General features: G+C 43.5%; 1 protein-coding gene across 1 annotated transcript in view; it reads right to left on the bottom strand.

Moving 5' to 3' along the window:
- Window positions 1-15,414, bottom strand: part of CDH17 (cadherin 17) — a 42,911-nt gene extending 27,497 nt beyond the window's left edge. Inside the window, exon 1 of the mRNA XM_056854889.1 lies at window positions 15,319-15,414. Within this exon, the coding sequence (XP_056710867.1) occupies window positions 15,319-15,414 (96 nt within the window). The remainder of the gene's footprint in view (window positions 1-15,318) is intronic.
- Window positions 15,415-16,159: the final 745 nt, after the last annotated feature.

Genomic DNA, 16,159 nt, shown 5'->3' with positions numbered 1-16,159 from the left:
GTCCCAAGCCATGAAGGGCTTTAAACGTCAAAACCAACACCTTGAATTGAGTTTGGATCAGTAGCCAGTGTTATTGTTTTAATATTGGGGTCAAATGCTTTCAATAGCTGGCCCTGACCAGCAGTCTAGCCTCAGTGTTCTGCATTTGCTGCCTGTCTCTGGACATTTTTCAATGATGTTTTATTTCAGTATTTGATATCTGTTGCAATTCTTGATAGCTGACATGCAAGATTGCTTAGGTTTTGACAGTGCTGATAGCGGATTAATAATGCAATAATCACGGCACAGTTCTAGTTTCTGGGAATGTTGACCGCATGAACATCTGGCTGGGAATAGGGATGGTCTTAGCCACAGGGTTATCTGGAGCACTTCCCTAAGGCACTGTGCTGGGGCTGGGCTGCAGGGCCCCGACTGCCCAGCTGTCCCACTGCACTGCCTGCCGTTCTCTACCATGGCACGTTTGGCAAGTGTCAAGAAATTCACCGACAGCAGCTGGCCCGACAGGGGCTAGCAATTGTCTCTGATGTGTGGGTGTGGCGTAAAGCCTACTTCGCTTCCTGCCAGGGAAGGGAAGGGGTTGAGCTCCAGAAGAGGCTGGGTGGGTGCTGGAGTGTTGCCTTGCTGCCGTTGGGGGCTTTTCTCTCCCACTCACTTGCCACGACGGGGGCTGCCCCTGCTTTCTCGCTGCAGCAGAGGCTCCTTCCACTTACCACTCACTTGTTTGTCTGCTTACCTCACTTGCCCGCTTACCCAACCAGGACTTTTTGCCCAGCGTCCCAGAATCACTAAGACACCCCCTGGCTGGGAAGCTTTGCGCGTCTTCCCCAGAATCTTTTGCCATTGCAGAAGATTCTGGGGCATGATTTGCAGTGCCAGCGTAAGCAGAGTCCGACCATTCCAAGTCCATTGAAGTCAATGGGTATAATGCTGCTGAGGAGGGCACCGTTTGCATGTGCACATTGTGGGTGCCACTGTTGCACCTCAGCATTACCAGCCAGAAACTGGCATGCCCTAGAACACATTCAACATTCCCTGGCAACCTATCAAGCGCATTTAGCATGTTTATTTGGGCTTATTTTTCACCTTGATTACTAAATACATGTGTTGCTATAAGGCTATAAAATTAACCCCATGTTAATTAATCCCATGTTAATTTTATATCACAACAGCAGTGAATACTTGAATTGAGATATTTGATTTAAAAAATCAAGTGTGATTTAAATGTTATATTCAAACAAATCCAAAGCTTTGTAAGGAAATTATTTCATTGGAATAATATGAGTAAAGTTTTAAAGACATTGTAGTATATACTTGCCTTACATTGGTTAAATTTAAGGGGGGGAAGGCACGGAAAACTTTTGACCCACTAACTTTAGCACACCCAAAGAGCTGTGCATGCTATGTCATGGAAATAGTTGTCCACTCATCTGTTTCAACAGTATTGAATTCTTGGCTACTCAGGTTACTGGGCCCCCTCTTCACTTGCTTTACTTATTAGTTCCATAACAGATTTGTTATTACAGTGCCCACTGTGTGGGATTATTTTGTGTATTTGTGGTTTGATCCCCCTCCCTAAGGTTGCCACCTCTGGGTTGGTAAATACCTGCAGAGTTTGGGGATGGAGCCTGAGGAGGGCAGGGTTTGCGGAGGGGAGGGACTTCAATGGGGTATAATGCCATAGAGTCCACCTTCCCAGGTGGCCATTTTCTCTAGGTGAACTGATGCCTGGAGATCACTTGTAATGGCAGGAAAACCTCAGCCACCACCTGGAGGTTGGCAACCCTCTCACTCCCCTGGTTTACTAATCAATGAAGCACACATTCCTTGTAAATATAAAGTGACATAAGAGTTAAGGTGTGACAGCCCAGGTTCTAAAGGCCATTAATATTAGCTTATGGGTGTACAAAGGTTGATTTCTACAATAGGTATCTTATAAACGGATATGGTCACGATGATAAAAGCAAGCTTGTTTTACAGCCATTTCTAATACACATGCTCTACTACCCTAGAAAACTACAGATTAGTTTCTTAAAGTTTCATTTGAAGGATTATATACAATTATAGTACAAACAGTGTGGATTTGAATGCCTATCAGCATTTTCTTATGACTTTTTTTCTTAGTATGTACTGCTAGTAAATTGAATAGTATTGAATAATACTATGTTCTGTCCCAGGTTTTACTCTACTTTTATTTATTAGAGTATTGAATTGAATTTTTATTTATTTACTAAGAATATTTATAAACCACCTTTCCACCCAAAGGGTACTTCAGGTGGCTAGCAAGTGGATAAATACATAATCAACTGAAAACAGCAAACACTAAAGTATGTAAAACAATACGAAGTGACATCCCATTTTCACTCCAAACACCAGTCTCATTTCCTGGGGAATTAGAAAGTCCGGAGCAATGGATAGGGTTAGAATAATAGAATCATAGAGTTGGAAGGGACCACCAGGGTCATCTAGTCCAACCCCCTGTAACTAGTCTGGATTTGGAAATACCTGGAGATTTTGGGGATGGAAGCTGGTGAGGGTGGGGTTTGGGGAGTGATCTCAGCAGAGTACAATGCCATAGAGTCCACCCTCCAAAGCAGCCATTTTCTCTAGAGGAACTGATCTCTGTCATCTGGAGATCAAGTGTAATAGCGGGAGATCTCCAGGCCTCAGGTGGAGGTTGGCAACCCTAGCAATGGAAGAAAAAGCTTTCCCACGGGTTTCCAGCTAAATGAATCCCCAGCTAAGCTGATTCCTGCAGGAAAGTACCATGTCCGGCTCTCAAAACTTCATAAAAGAAATAGTGTCCTTAGATATATGTCTCACTCCTTTTATGCCATTCTTTGCGTTTTCTCTTTGTTTTAAATCCAGTTATGCGCCTACCTAGTCACCTATTCTCCACTGTTAAGATACCTTTTCCATTTTGATTTCTCTTTTCTGATTTGACACATACCTGCCTATTTCACAATTCCTTTTTCAACATTTCCCCACACTCTCTGTACATTGTGTCTACCACTATAAAGCTGGAAGAACATAAAAAAGGAGCTGCACATTTTCACTGTCCAATTTGGTATGGTTTAAGGACAAAAACATTAAGGCCAAAACTGCCAAGAACACCATCATCACAAGAGGAGGGAAGCACCTTTACACATGTAATTCCCTAGTTGGAAGAACAACAAATAATATATTAATCAACCAAACCTCACATGTTTCTTTACTGATCTGTGCCTATGTGGAGACCCTCTGGGACCACTGACCATATATAAAAAGTGCACAGCAGGAAGTTCACCATTTAAGAAATAAACTCAGAAATAAGGCACATTCTTGCATGCAGAGTGTTGGAACTTGCTTATGACTGCTACCATTCAGAGGGATAGGATCGTTGGTTATGGCTTAATGATAGTAAAGTAATTCACAAACACGCACAATAACAGACAAAGTCCTTTGTCTTAGTAAAAGCAATCTTTACTCACTAATTCAGGGATAGGGTTCACGGGAGGTAAAACAAATAATCCTTTCTACATCTCTACAGTTACCTATACCTCCAGATGCTTCTGGCAGGCATTAAGCTTAAACACGAAGAAGAATTTGCCTCTCCATCCTTTCAGGTTGGTATCCAAAAGGTAACAGAGTACTGCTTTGGCTTCTACACGAAGTGGGAAAGTAGTAAAATGCAGATTGCATGTGTACGTGACAAACAAACACGTCTGCAATGGATACTCGCTGACCACTTGGCTAATTAACACATTACATCATTTCCTTGAACTGGTCAGCATCTATACATTCAATATTAACCCTTAACTGTCTGACATGTAACAAAGCTCGCTACCTAAAGGACAAAAACATTAAGGCCAAAACTGCCAAGAACACCATCATCACAAGAGGAGGGAAGCACCTCTACGCATGCACACAGCTCCCTGATTGGAAGAACAACAAATAATATATTCATCAACCAAACCTCACATGTTTCTTTACTGATCTGTGCCTATGTGGAGACCCACTGGGACCACTGACCATATATAAAAAGTGCACAGCAGGAAGTTCACCATTTAAGAAATAAACTCAGAAATAAGGCACATTCTTGCATGCAGAGTGTCCCTCATTCAATCCATTACATCTCTAGTTTTTAAGGGATGTTTTAAATACACATTACTTTTACCCTAGGGAGGTTCACAGGTCAACTCAACAGATGTGTTCTAGGGTTCCTTGCTTCCCAGGTGCAGGTGCTGCCAATTCAGATTAGGACTGCAACATTGTTCCATGTAGGAAGGAAGGCTGCTTGAGACCTTCCTCCTGCACCCTTTTCCTGATCTGAAATGGACCCAGAGACCTGTTATTTACCCCACTGGGGGCTCCACATGTACTGCAGGGGTACACATTGCACTTCACAAATGGGGTAAACAATGGCTCTCTGGGGAAATTTCAGGATGAAAAAAGAGAGCACAAAAGGAGGGTCTAAACCACCACCCCCTCTATCTGTGGGTTATGGCCCAATAGAAATTGGTCTCACACATACCTTGGAAGCATAGAAGTCTAAAACTTGTCTCTCAGTCTAACCCAGGAATGTCCCTGGGGGACAACCTAACATGTAGTTAGGCCCTCAGAAGGGCTAGGAAAGACCCCTGCCTTAGACTTTGGAGAGCTGTTGCCAGTCACAACTTGACTAGATGAATCAATTGTCTGACTTAGCCAACTATATGTGTTCAAACACTAGGTAGCCAGGGCTGCTGAGAAGGGAGGATTAGAGGGGCAAGTTTTCAGGGCTGGTGGGACTTTACTGAGATCCAATGTACTGTAGCGGTTAGAATGGGAGTAGGATCTGGGAGACACCTAAGGTTGCCAGCCTCCAGGTGGTGGCTGGAGATCTTGGAGACCAAGTCCTATGAGGAAAGGTTGAAGGAGCTGGGTATATTTAGCCTGAAGAGGAGAAGACTGAGAGGGGATATGAAAACCATGTTCAAGTACTTGAAGGGCTGTCATATAGAGGAGGGTGCCGAGTTGTTTTCTGTTGCCCAAGAAGGTCGGACCAGAACCAACGGGTTGAAATTAAATCAAAAGAGTTTCCGTCTAGACATTAGGAAGAATTTTCTAACAGTTAAAGTGGTTCCTCAGTGGAACAGGCTTCCTCGGGAGGTGGTAAGCTCTCCTTCCCTGGAGGTTTTTAACAAGAGGTTAGATGGCCATCTGTCAGCAGTGCTGATTCTGTGACCTTAGGCAGATGATGAGAGTGAGGGCATCTTGGCCATCCTCTGGTCACTAGGGGTGTGGAGGGGGGAGGTAGTTGTGAATTTCCTGCATTGTGCAGGGGGTTGGACTTGATGGCCCTGGTGGTCCCTTCCAACTCTATGATTCTATGATCCCTCTATTACAACTGATCTCCAAGTGAGAGGGATTGGTTCCCCTGGAGAAAATGGAAGTCCCTCCCCTGCCCAAATCCAGCCCTCTTCAGGCTCTTCCCCAAAAACCTCCTGCCAGTGGCGAAGAGGGACCTGGCAACTTAACCATATGCATTATCCTGAACTTGTTGAAGGAAGGGCAAAAATGAACTAGATAGATAGAAGAAGGGAGGGAGAAGTGTGACCTTGAGCCAATCATGATCTCTCTGCCAATTGTATCTCCCAGGGTTATTTTGAGGATAAAAAATAGGGGAGGAAGACACTGCCCCGAGCTTTTTGGAGAAAGGAGATGAAAAAAATATAAATATGAGGCATGGAATGAAAAAATGTAGGAGACTCATAGGCTATGCACGTAGGCACGTAGTGCAAAGAATTAGTTAACAGCAAGTCATTTTTTGCTATGTTTGGTTTGGGTCTGGATGGTATGAGGAAGATCCCAGAAGGAAGCTTTGCTTGAATGCCTGATATAGTTCTTGGCAGTCGTTTGGGTATCATAAAATCATGGAATAAAGGATTAAAGGATTATTGATCATGCCAGCTTGATTCATTGTTGACCAGATTAAGGCATCTGGAGTACACCCTCTGTCCTGGCTGGCTCTCAACTTCCATGATTGTCTGTGTAAGGCCTATTCATGTATAAGGTTGCCAGCTCCAGGGTGGGAAATACCTGGAGATTTTTGGGGCAGAGCCTGAGGATTGTTGGGTTGGGAAGGAGAGGGACTTCAATGCTAAGAATAGAGTCCAATTGCCAACGCGGCCATTTTCTCCTGGTGAAGTGATCTCTATCGGCTGGAGATCAGTTGTAATAGCTGGAGATAGGACTTTGCTACATCAGCTGGATACAGCCTGTTTGCTAAAGAGACAGTGTCCCTTTAAATTTTGTGCAGCGGCGTCAGCGTAGGGGAGAGGTTTCAACTCACGGTCCCGGCTGGGACAACTATCAGCAACTTTGTAGTTTTGTGCATCACTTACATGCCACTTGCCCATTATGTCCAGTCTTTTGTATGTTTTTTGTGATTTTGTATATATCTTTTGTATCTCTGTATGTTTTGGATATTGCTAAGGGTAGTTTTTGTAGTATAGCTGCATGATTTTGCACTATAAATGATTGGCATCCTATATTAAGTGCATCGTTATTCCATGGCCACAGAGCTATGATTTTCTTCTCAACCTCCAAGTACTAGCTGGAGATCTCCTGCTATTACAACTGATCTCCAGCCGATAGAGATCAGTTCATGTGGAGAAAATGGCCACTTTGGCAGTTGGACTCTATGGCATTGAAGTCCCTCCCCTCCTCAAACCCTGCCCTCCCCAGGCTCTGCCCCAAAAACCTTCCACCGGTGGCGAAGAGGGACCTGGCAACCCTAATCTCCAGCTGGTACCTGGAGGTTGGAACCCTATTCACGTACAACAAAGTACAGGATAGTGATATAGGGTTACCAAGCTCCTGGTACTAGCTGGAGATCTCCTGAAATTACAACTGATCTCCAGATGACACCAATCAGTTCCCCTGAAGAAAATGGCTGCTTTGAAGGGTGGACTCTGTGCCCTAGAGGAATGTCCCATCCTTCCCCAAATATCCAGAAATTTCTCAGCCAGGAGTTGGCAAACCTACCAGCACGAGAGAATCTTCCACCCCTGCAACTGTACCCACATAGACTTTGCATAGATAATCAGATGAAGGCACAGGGATCAGGAGTAAGGGCAGCAAGCATGATGCCCACCCCAACTGCCCACCCCGAATAAAGTTTTCCTTTTGTTTGTTTTTTTAAGCTTCTCCTAGTTTAAGAACTCTGTTCAAGGTTCTCCTGTATCCGTTATTGTTGCGTCACAAGGCCTAACAGATGTTAGTAGGGTGAAAGAGATAAATAGAGCTTTGTACATCTAAGCAACATTTTTATGGGATTTTGTCTTTGAAAAGATTTGTCATATTTTATAGAGAAACACGTCCTGTTTGGAATGATCAAAGTCTCATCCTTCAATTTCCGGGGTGTAAAGTTCAGTTCTTATATCAGCATATAGGCCCTTCCCTGTCAATTCAAAACATTTTATGTGAGCTGTAAAATGTCCAAATGCCTCGTGAATCATTAGTTAATGAAGGAGAGAAGAGGGGCACTCCTTTCTATGTCTTTGTCCCATGTATTCTTTGGCAGCTGCTCCAGTCCTACAGGAAATGGCTGCAGCCAAGTAGGGTTTCAACCGTCTACTGGCAAAATCCTGGGCAATAAACATTTGAAGTGCAACATGGCAGACAATTCCAAGGCTCTGTCTTGTCTGATTAGTCAGTGGCCATGATCCAGAGTTCATGGAGCCATGTGTATGAAGAGGATTTCAGTTTTTAAAATAAAAATAAACTTTACACATTTGTTTCCGTGTGTGCTCAAGTTGCAAACCCAAGGCTGGCAACTAGCAGGTGGGGAAATGGCAGAGCAGACCTAATAAATGAGGGCATGCAAGGAGGTGTTTCTAGTGGCTTGAGCCACCATCTAGAATCCAACTTCTTCTAGAGGTGCACCAAAACACAAGTCTAGGCATTGCCTTCCCATAGCACACAGCTGCAATCATGCACAAGGATGGGATCTGAGAAGTTGTGGCTGCTATCCATAGCAATAGTTGTATACTGTTGCCATTCTGAAGGCCTCCTTGGCTATGACTTAGGGTTGCCAACTTCCAACTACTGAACTAGTTAATAAATAACAGCACTAACGCTCTTATATGATACAGGAACTTATTATAATGTAACGAATAATACGATGCTCCAAAACCAAAAATACAGTGTTAACAGCACACTATAAATGCAAACCTCTACAAAATCCATCGTTGCCAACCCTGGCGTAACAAAAACATTCCTAAGTATAATAACTGAAAATGTCCTGAAAGCTGTGGTCCCAGAAACACAAGGATCCTAAAGTTCCAAGTTCCAACGTGAAAATACGAATAAAGTATACTCTACAACGTAAGTAGAACTCCAATGGGTATCATGAACTGGAACCCCTCTTCATTAGAGACCAGTTCACCTGGAGAAAATGGCTGCTTTGGCAGTTGGACTCTATGGCATTGAAGCTCCTCCCCTCCACAAACCCCGCCCTCCTCAGGCTCCACCCCAAAACCTCCCGCTGGTAGTGAAGAGGGACCTGGCAACCCTACTCTGACTACACACTTAACTTCTCCTCAAAAGCTGGAAGCTGGAGGTTTTATTGCACAATGAGGCCAAGTATCCTGCAAACTCATGTAACTCTTCGCATAATATTTTGCAGAATCTTTTCAGTGCCAGCAGAATGTGCACACGTTTGTGAGTCTGTGTTTGGGAAGGGATTGCCTTACCACTGTTCCCCTCTCCCATATGTTAAGTAAATCCGGTGTGATGTGCACTCACCAGTATGGGAAAGGTGGACATTTACCATCTCCAAATAACGTCTTTAAAAAATGCTAAACCAAAAGACTCACAAAATAGCTGCACATTGCTCTGGGATGCTAGCTTTAGTGCTGTTCGATTGCTATGTCATCACTCCTGCACTTGTCTTGTACAACTGAGGAGAGCACAGCCTCTGAAGAATTTTAAATATATGTAAAAATAAAATAAAATGAAAGTTTACAGAAAATAGATAATCAAATAATGCTTGTATTATAGAGTGCCTCATGCCACAAAATATACACACCAGAGGTGCTCCTTACTTTCTTGCAGTCACAACTCTAACGCAATATATTTGTGGACAGTTTTGTATTTTTATGTGTATCAACATTCTGCGTATTGGAAAATGCAATTCCTTCTACAAAAGAAGCACTACTTTGAAGGAAGGTTTGCAAACAGCCTTCAGTTGCAAACACGCTGAGCCAGTGTGGTGTAGTGGTTAAGAGCAGTGGGTGGTTTGGAGCGGTGGACGCTAATCTAGAGGACCAGGTTTGATTCCTCACTCCTCCGCATGAGCGGCGGACTCTAATCTGGTGAACCAGGTTGGTTTCCCCACTCCTACTCATGAAGCCAACTGGGTAACCCTGGGCTAGTCACAGCTCTCTTAGAACTCTCTCAGCCCCACCTAACTCACAGGGTGTCTGTTGTGGGGAGGGGAAGGGAAGGTGATTGTAAGCCTGTTTGATTCTTCCTTAAGTGGTAGAGAAAAACCAATTCATCTTCTTCAGTAAATACAATTTATGATGAACACCCTATTTAATGCACACCAAAAAATCATGCAGAAATGCCTTGAAAAATCTCCTTAGTGTTCACAAACTCAGCTGATGGGCAGTTTTTCCAACATGGCTACTGCTGTGAGAAGATAATTTGATATTCCTGTCATGATCCTAAGCACTGGGATAGGTTACAAATAGTCAAGTCAAGTTTATTATTACGGTCGACTGACCAATCATGTGCCAACACATCAAAATTTCCAGACACAATAGTTTTGCACCGCAGAATCACAGACTGCCCGTACATATAAAGGTGTAAGGTCAATAAAAGCAACCCCTGGTTAAAATCATCACATTAAAATTGATAACATTGTAAAATATTCTAACAATCATTCTCTAATAAAGCTCTAGGTATTTTAAGAGCAACAGCACAGAACTTGGCAGTTTGGAGCGTAAGCTGAGGGTCTTCTCCTAATAGGAGCTTCTTTGCCAAAAGCTCAACTGACTCATCAGGGAATTTACCAAGTAGGGCAGGTTACAAATAGTAGAACTACAAAACCAAACAATCAGCCAAACATATTTCCTATCCTAAACTCTATAATTGCTGCAGTTTACTGAAGTAGAAAACATAGGGGGGTTTCTCACATGCACTGTAGGGAAACAAAGCTTTTTCAACTTACCCGGTGAAGAACAAGGAAACACAAGAAGTGAAGACCATATGGCTTAAACATCTTGGTAGGGCCTGTTATGCTGTTATGCTGACTCCTAAAAACATTAATAAAATAAATTGGAATTAGGGATGATTGCAATCCCACTGTTTCTTGGAACCCCCTGTTTTGTTTTGATGTCTCACTTGTGCAATTCAGATCTGTGAGCCTTTATTTGCATTTCATTCGTATTTCCTCACTGACATTTAATGGAAGGGAGTGGGGCTAGTTTTGGGGCAGGAATGAAAACAGATAGAAGGGGAGTGTTCCCCCATACTGCCAGAGACTAGTGGTGAAACGATTGCAGACAAAATCCTGAAAGAAAAAACCCAGGGAACAGAGTTGTTAAATGGTGAGGGAATCAAACTGGGAGACAGTGGAGCGGAGTGAACACATCTAGCATGCTGCTGTATTACCTTTTCTGTTAAATTTATATAATTTTAACTGTTATTTTTGCATTGGTCGCATACAAGTAGTGTCTCTAGAGTCGCCAACCTCCAGGTGGCAGCAGGAGATCTCCTGCTATTACAACTGATCTCCAGCCGACAGAGATCGGTTCACCTGGAGAAAATGGCCACTTTGGCAATTGGACTTTATGGCATTGAAGTCCCTCCCCTCCCCAAACCTTGCCTTCCTCAGGCTCCACTCCCAAAATCTCCTGGTATTTCCCAACCCAAAGCTGGCAACCCGAAGCTTCTCACCTATAAGTGGCATTAAGGTGTCACATAAGAAACAAACAAATCAGGAACATCAGCAGTGAAAATGAGCAAAACTAAAAGGCTTGTGATAGGGATGCCAGCCTCCAGGTAGGACCTGGGGAACCCCTGGAATTACAGCTCATCTCCAGACTGCAGAGAGCAGTTCCCCTGGAGGACATGGATACTTTGGAGGGTGGACTCTATGGCATTGTATCCCACTGAGGTCCCTGTCCTCCCTGGGCTCCAACCCCAAATCTCCAGGAGTTTCCCAACCTTCATCTGGCAACTTCACCGCCCCCCCCCCCCATCCACTACTGGTGACCAGGGGGTACATGGCAACCCTAGCTTGTAACAACAATGTACAAAAACTAATAAGAATAATAAATGCCATATTTATACCTTGTCTCTCTACAAAATTGTAATCCAGGTGGTTTACTGTGTATAAAAATTTCAATAGCCAATTAAAATCCTTAACAATTGACTGCCACCTTGTTTTTTGTGTTTGCAACTTATTGCTTTTTTAGCCACTTTGATTCTATGGAGATATGGTGGGATATAAAATATTTTAAATAAATAAATAAAACACCAGTTTTAAAAAATACAACACCAACACTACCACCACAATATGCACCAGAATAAAGAACTGAATAATAGAAAAGGACACCCAAGCATAAAACAGGCTAAGGTTGCTTTCAGATGGAGACAATTATCTGTTGTACACTCATTGCTGATGCAAATGCATTCCAAGTGACAATGAAACATCCACATGGGGAAAATACTCTTTTCTTTCCTTCACTTCACATTATTCTACCCCCCCCCCAAAAAAAAAAGCTCACAGGGGCATAAACAGAGCAAACACGATATTTTAAACCTACTTTTTTTGCCTTCGTCACAGCTCTAGGGTTTTCAAGGCAAGAAACTTTCAGAGGTGGTTTGCTATCTCTACGTAGTGACTTTGGACTTCCTTGGTGGTCTTCCATCCAAATACTAACCAGGGCGGACACTGCCAAGCAGCCAAGTTCTAGACAAGATTGAGCTAGCCTAGGCCATCCAGGTTAGGGCTAAAAACCTCATGTGTATGTGTGTTAAGTGCTGTCAAGTTGCTTCCGACTCATGGCGACCCTATGACTCAAAGTCCTCCAAAATGTCCTATCTTTGACAGCCTTGCTCAAATCTTGCAAACTGAGGGCTGTGGCTTCCTTTATTGAGTCAATCCATGTCTTGTTGGGTCTTCCTCTTTTCCTGCTGCCCTAAACTTTTCCTAGTATGACTGTCTTTTCATGTAGCCGGGTCTAAAAATCTTTAGAGAATGAAAATATATTTGCCTCGTGCCTAAAGAAATTGAAACTGGGTGCCAGGCTAGAACCCATGTGGAGGGTGTACTAGAGTACAGGAACCACCACTGAGATAATGTCACATCTATCTGAGAACTGATTCAAATGTTCCTGCAAACATATTATCTAGCCCCCCACAGGATTGTTCCACCTCAGGGACTTTCCTGACAGGATGCCCTTTCTCAGAGGGATATGGCTGACATGCTTCACTAGTGCTTACCACAGCAAATTAAATCCTCATTTTCACTTAATGGAAGGGAATGCTGCTGGGGGAAAAAACATACTGCCAGAGGGCGAAAACGCATGGTCACTTTAGCCTCCTTTATTCCCTGTTTCAGCCAGGATTCAGCCAGGATCGAACGCACATTCAGCGAAACACATGCATTCGATCCTGATCCTGGCTGAAACAGGGATTAAAGGAGGCTAAAGCGACCATGCGTTTTTGCCCAGAGACTAGTGGCAAACAGATTGCAAGACAAAATATTAATTGAAAAATGATGAACGGGGAAAGCATTTTGAAATGGTGACAGGATTCAAAATGGAGGACGTTAAGGAACCTGAGAGACATCTTGTGCACTGTTGTACATGCAACAATGATTCTCATTCCCGCTTTCATAAAAAGATGAGATATTCATTATAGGCACCCATTTTCTTCTTCCAGTCTCTATCTCTGTTTTATAAGACTCCACCCCCAAAATACATTTGCTAAGCTGACAACCAAGGAACTTGACTGTAGATTTTGAAAGATCAGATTGAAAGCACGTAACAGAACCTGGACTGCAAGACTCCAACCACAAACAAAAAGAAATCAGATTGCTACACAGATTCAAATAAATAAAATCTGGTTTTAAAATTTTCAAAAGAAATTAAGTCAGGAAGATCTTATCTTACCTGGTGTGTGAAAATCTTGTATTTTTCAAAAGCTATATTTATACACCTGTCCAGCTTGGCAGCATCTACCTTTGTATCTGAAAGCACTTGGCGGTTTCACAGAAACTTGGTAGACATTCAATCAAACATTAACTTTGTACGGTGACAAGTTGAGATCTTTAAAGGCAAGGTGTGGCTTGAAATAGCAACCATGGCAATAAAAGGTAAGGAACTAGTTTCAAACTGATGTGATTATTGACCCTCCAACGAAAACCTTGCAACGAACTTTCTTTGCAACGAACTCGTGCATTACATACCAAGTTTTTGTAGATAAAGGACTGTATCTTTCAGCAACAATTATGACGAATGTAAAAAAGGAATAATCCTTCAGTAGTTATAATCCTTTCATCACATCATTTCATTTTTTAATATTATTATTTCTAATAGTCCTGACCTAAAAGGCTCAGGTTAGCCCTATCTCATCAGCCTAAGGGTCAGCCCTTGGATGGGAGACTACCAAGGTCGTTCAGAGTTGCTACACAGAGGCAGGCAAACGTCCTCGGTTCACCTCTTGCCTTGAAATCCCCTTGAGGCATCACCATATAAGTCGGCTGTGACTTGACAGCACTTTCCACCATAATTTCTAATGGTAATAGTTGGCTCATGGTTGGCTCATGCCAATCATGAAAGCAGCAACACAGAATGAACATGCAGCAATAACTTCTGCTTACAGCAGAGTAGGTTCTTTGTTGCCTCAAACAACAAAACTGAATTCCTGTGGCACCTTAAAGACTAACAAAATGTCATGCCCATGCAAGTTTTTGTGGACTGTGTGTATCATTTTGCTGTCAAGTTGCAGCTGACTTATTATGAACCCATAAGGTTTTCAAGGCAAGAGACATTTGGAAGTGGTTTGCCATTGCCCACCCCCATGTGGGATGAGAGAATTCGGAGAGAACTATGACTGGCCCAAGGTCACCCGGCAGGCTTCATATGGAGGAGTGAGGAATTGAGCCCAGTTCTCCAGATTAGAGTCTGCTCCTCTTAACCACTATACCACGCTCACTCTTTCATGGACTAGAACTTGTTTATTCGAAGAGTGGGCTGTAGTCCATGAAAGCTTATGCCAGAATAAAATTTTATTAGTCTTAAGGCTCCACAGGGCTTCTATTGGTTCTTCCACTAAAGAACATCTAATTTCAGTCTGCATTCTGCACTCCCTGGGTATGCAGAAAAAAATATTCAATTTTAAATTTTAAATAAAAAAAGTTAATTGTGCTCAGAATGTTGGAAGTAGTTGAGGTTAAACAGGGAAAAAACAGAAAACGTTGGAAGAATGGAGTGACCCTCAAAATGTTTATAGAATTCTGCATGATGGGAGGGGGGATTGTCCCATAAATTATCCCCCTCCCACGATTTCTTCACAAGCCTTCAGTTTATGAGTTCTAACAGCAATCAATCAAGCTCAACAAACAAGAGTTGATGCTTGAGGATTGATCTGTGAAACTTTTTAGCAGTATGTGACTAAGGCCATTTATGCATGGGAGGTTTTGCCTTGGATCTGCCACTCTGTAAATGTACATTTTCCCCATCAGAATTCTCAAAACTCTGCATGGTGGCTTATTGTTGTGTTTTGAGAATTTGGATGGGGAAAATGTGCATCTAGAGAGAGGCAATTCCAAGGCAAAGCCTCCCATGCATAAATGGCCTAAAAGAATAATCACTTACACCTAGGGTTCCCAAGTGCCCGATTATGGCGGGCAATCTACCGGTGGTTGCTTGGGTTGCCCACTGACTCTCAGGTGTTGGCGGGCGGAAGCAGGCAAGGGAAGGGAGGGGGAGCATCCCGTGTGATGATGTCATGAGTCCAACTGGGGCACTGGAAGAAAAAAAGCAGCCCCAGACGACCACCAGAATGAGGGAAGCAACAAAGGTAAAACAGGCTGCGAGCAGCGCCCCGTCCTCCTGCCTCGCGCCAAACAGCAGATTGGAAAAAACAGCTGATTAGCGGCAAGGCTCTGGGAGGTGCGGGAAGGGTAGCTGGAGGGGGGGCAAACAAGGTGCATCGCCTTATTTTCCCCCTCCAGCTACCCTCCCTGTGCCTCCCTGCGCCTTGCCTCTAATCAGCTGTTATTTCCAATCAGCTGTTTGGCGTTAGGCAGGAGGACGGGGCGCTGCTCGCAGCCTGTTTTACCTTCATTGCTTCCCTCATTCCGGTGGTCATCTGGGGCTGCTTTTTTTCTCCAGCACCCCAGGTGGGGCCGCCCTGCCAAACCAGAGGTGACGCCATCACGTAGATGACGCTGATCTCCACCCCAACCCCACCTCCCTAAACCTCCTGCTGGTTGCAAGGAGGGACCTGGCAACCCTACATACACCACAAAATTACAAATGCTTATTTGCAGCCATGCCTACTTATGGCAGGGAGCCATGGTCAATTTCACTTCCCTGAGTTAGGTTTGCAGGGCTGCAAATGTTCATTTGCTGAGTATAAATACATTGCCTTTTACATGTTCAAGTACTTGAGGGGCTGTCATATTGAGGATGGTGCCGAGTTGTTTTCTGTGGCCCAAGAAGGTTGGACCAGAACCAACGGGTTGAAATTAAATCAAAAGAGTTTCTGTCTAGACTTTAGGAAGAATTTTCTAACAGTTAGAGCGGTTCCTCAGTGGAACAGGCTTCCTCGGGAAATGGTAAGCTCTCCGTCCCTGGAGGTTTTTAAGAAGAGGTTAGATGGCCATCTGTCAGCAATGCTGATTCTGTGACCTTAGGCAGATGATGAGAGGGAGGGCATCTTGGCTATCTTCTGGTCACTAGGGGTGTGGAGGGGGGAGGTAGTTGTGAATTTCCTGCATTGTGCAGGGGGTTGGACTTGATGACCCTGGTGGTCCCTTCCAACTCTATGATTCTATGTAAAAAAAAAATGCTGTATTTATCCAAAAGGAAGATGATCCTGAATGTAAGACAACCCCATACAGAGTGTTTTCCACCTGTCTCGCTTCAATAGAGTAATCTGTGTATATGTGGCTTCATGC

Source organism: Euleptes europaea, chromosome 8 (genome assembly GCF_029931775.1).
Source record: "Euleptes europaea isolate rEulEur1 chromosome 8, rEulEur1.hap1, whole genome shotgun sequence".
NCBI classification, from domain to species: Eukaryota; Metazoa; Chordata; class Lepidosauria; order Squamata; family Sphaerodactylidae; genus Euleptes; species Euleptes europaea.
This window is presented reverse-complemented; position numbering and strand designations above follow the sequence as displayed.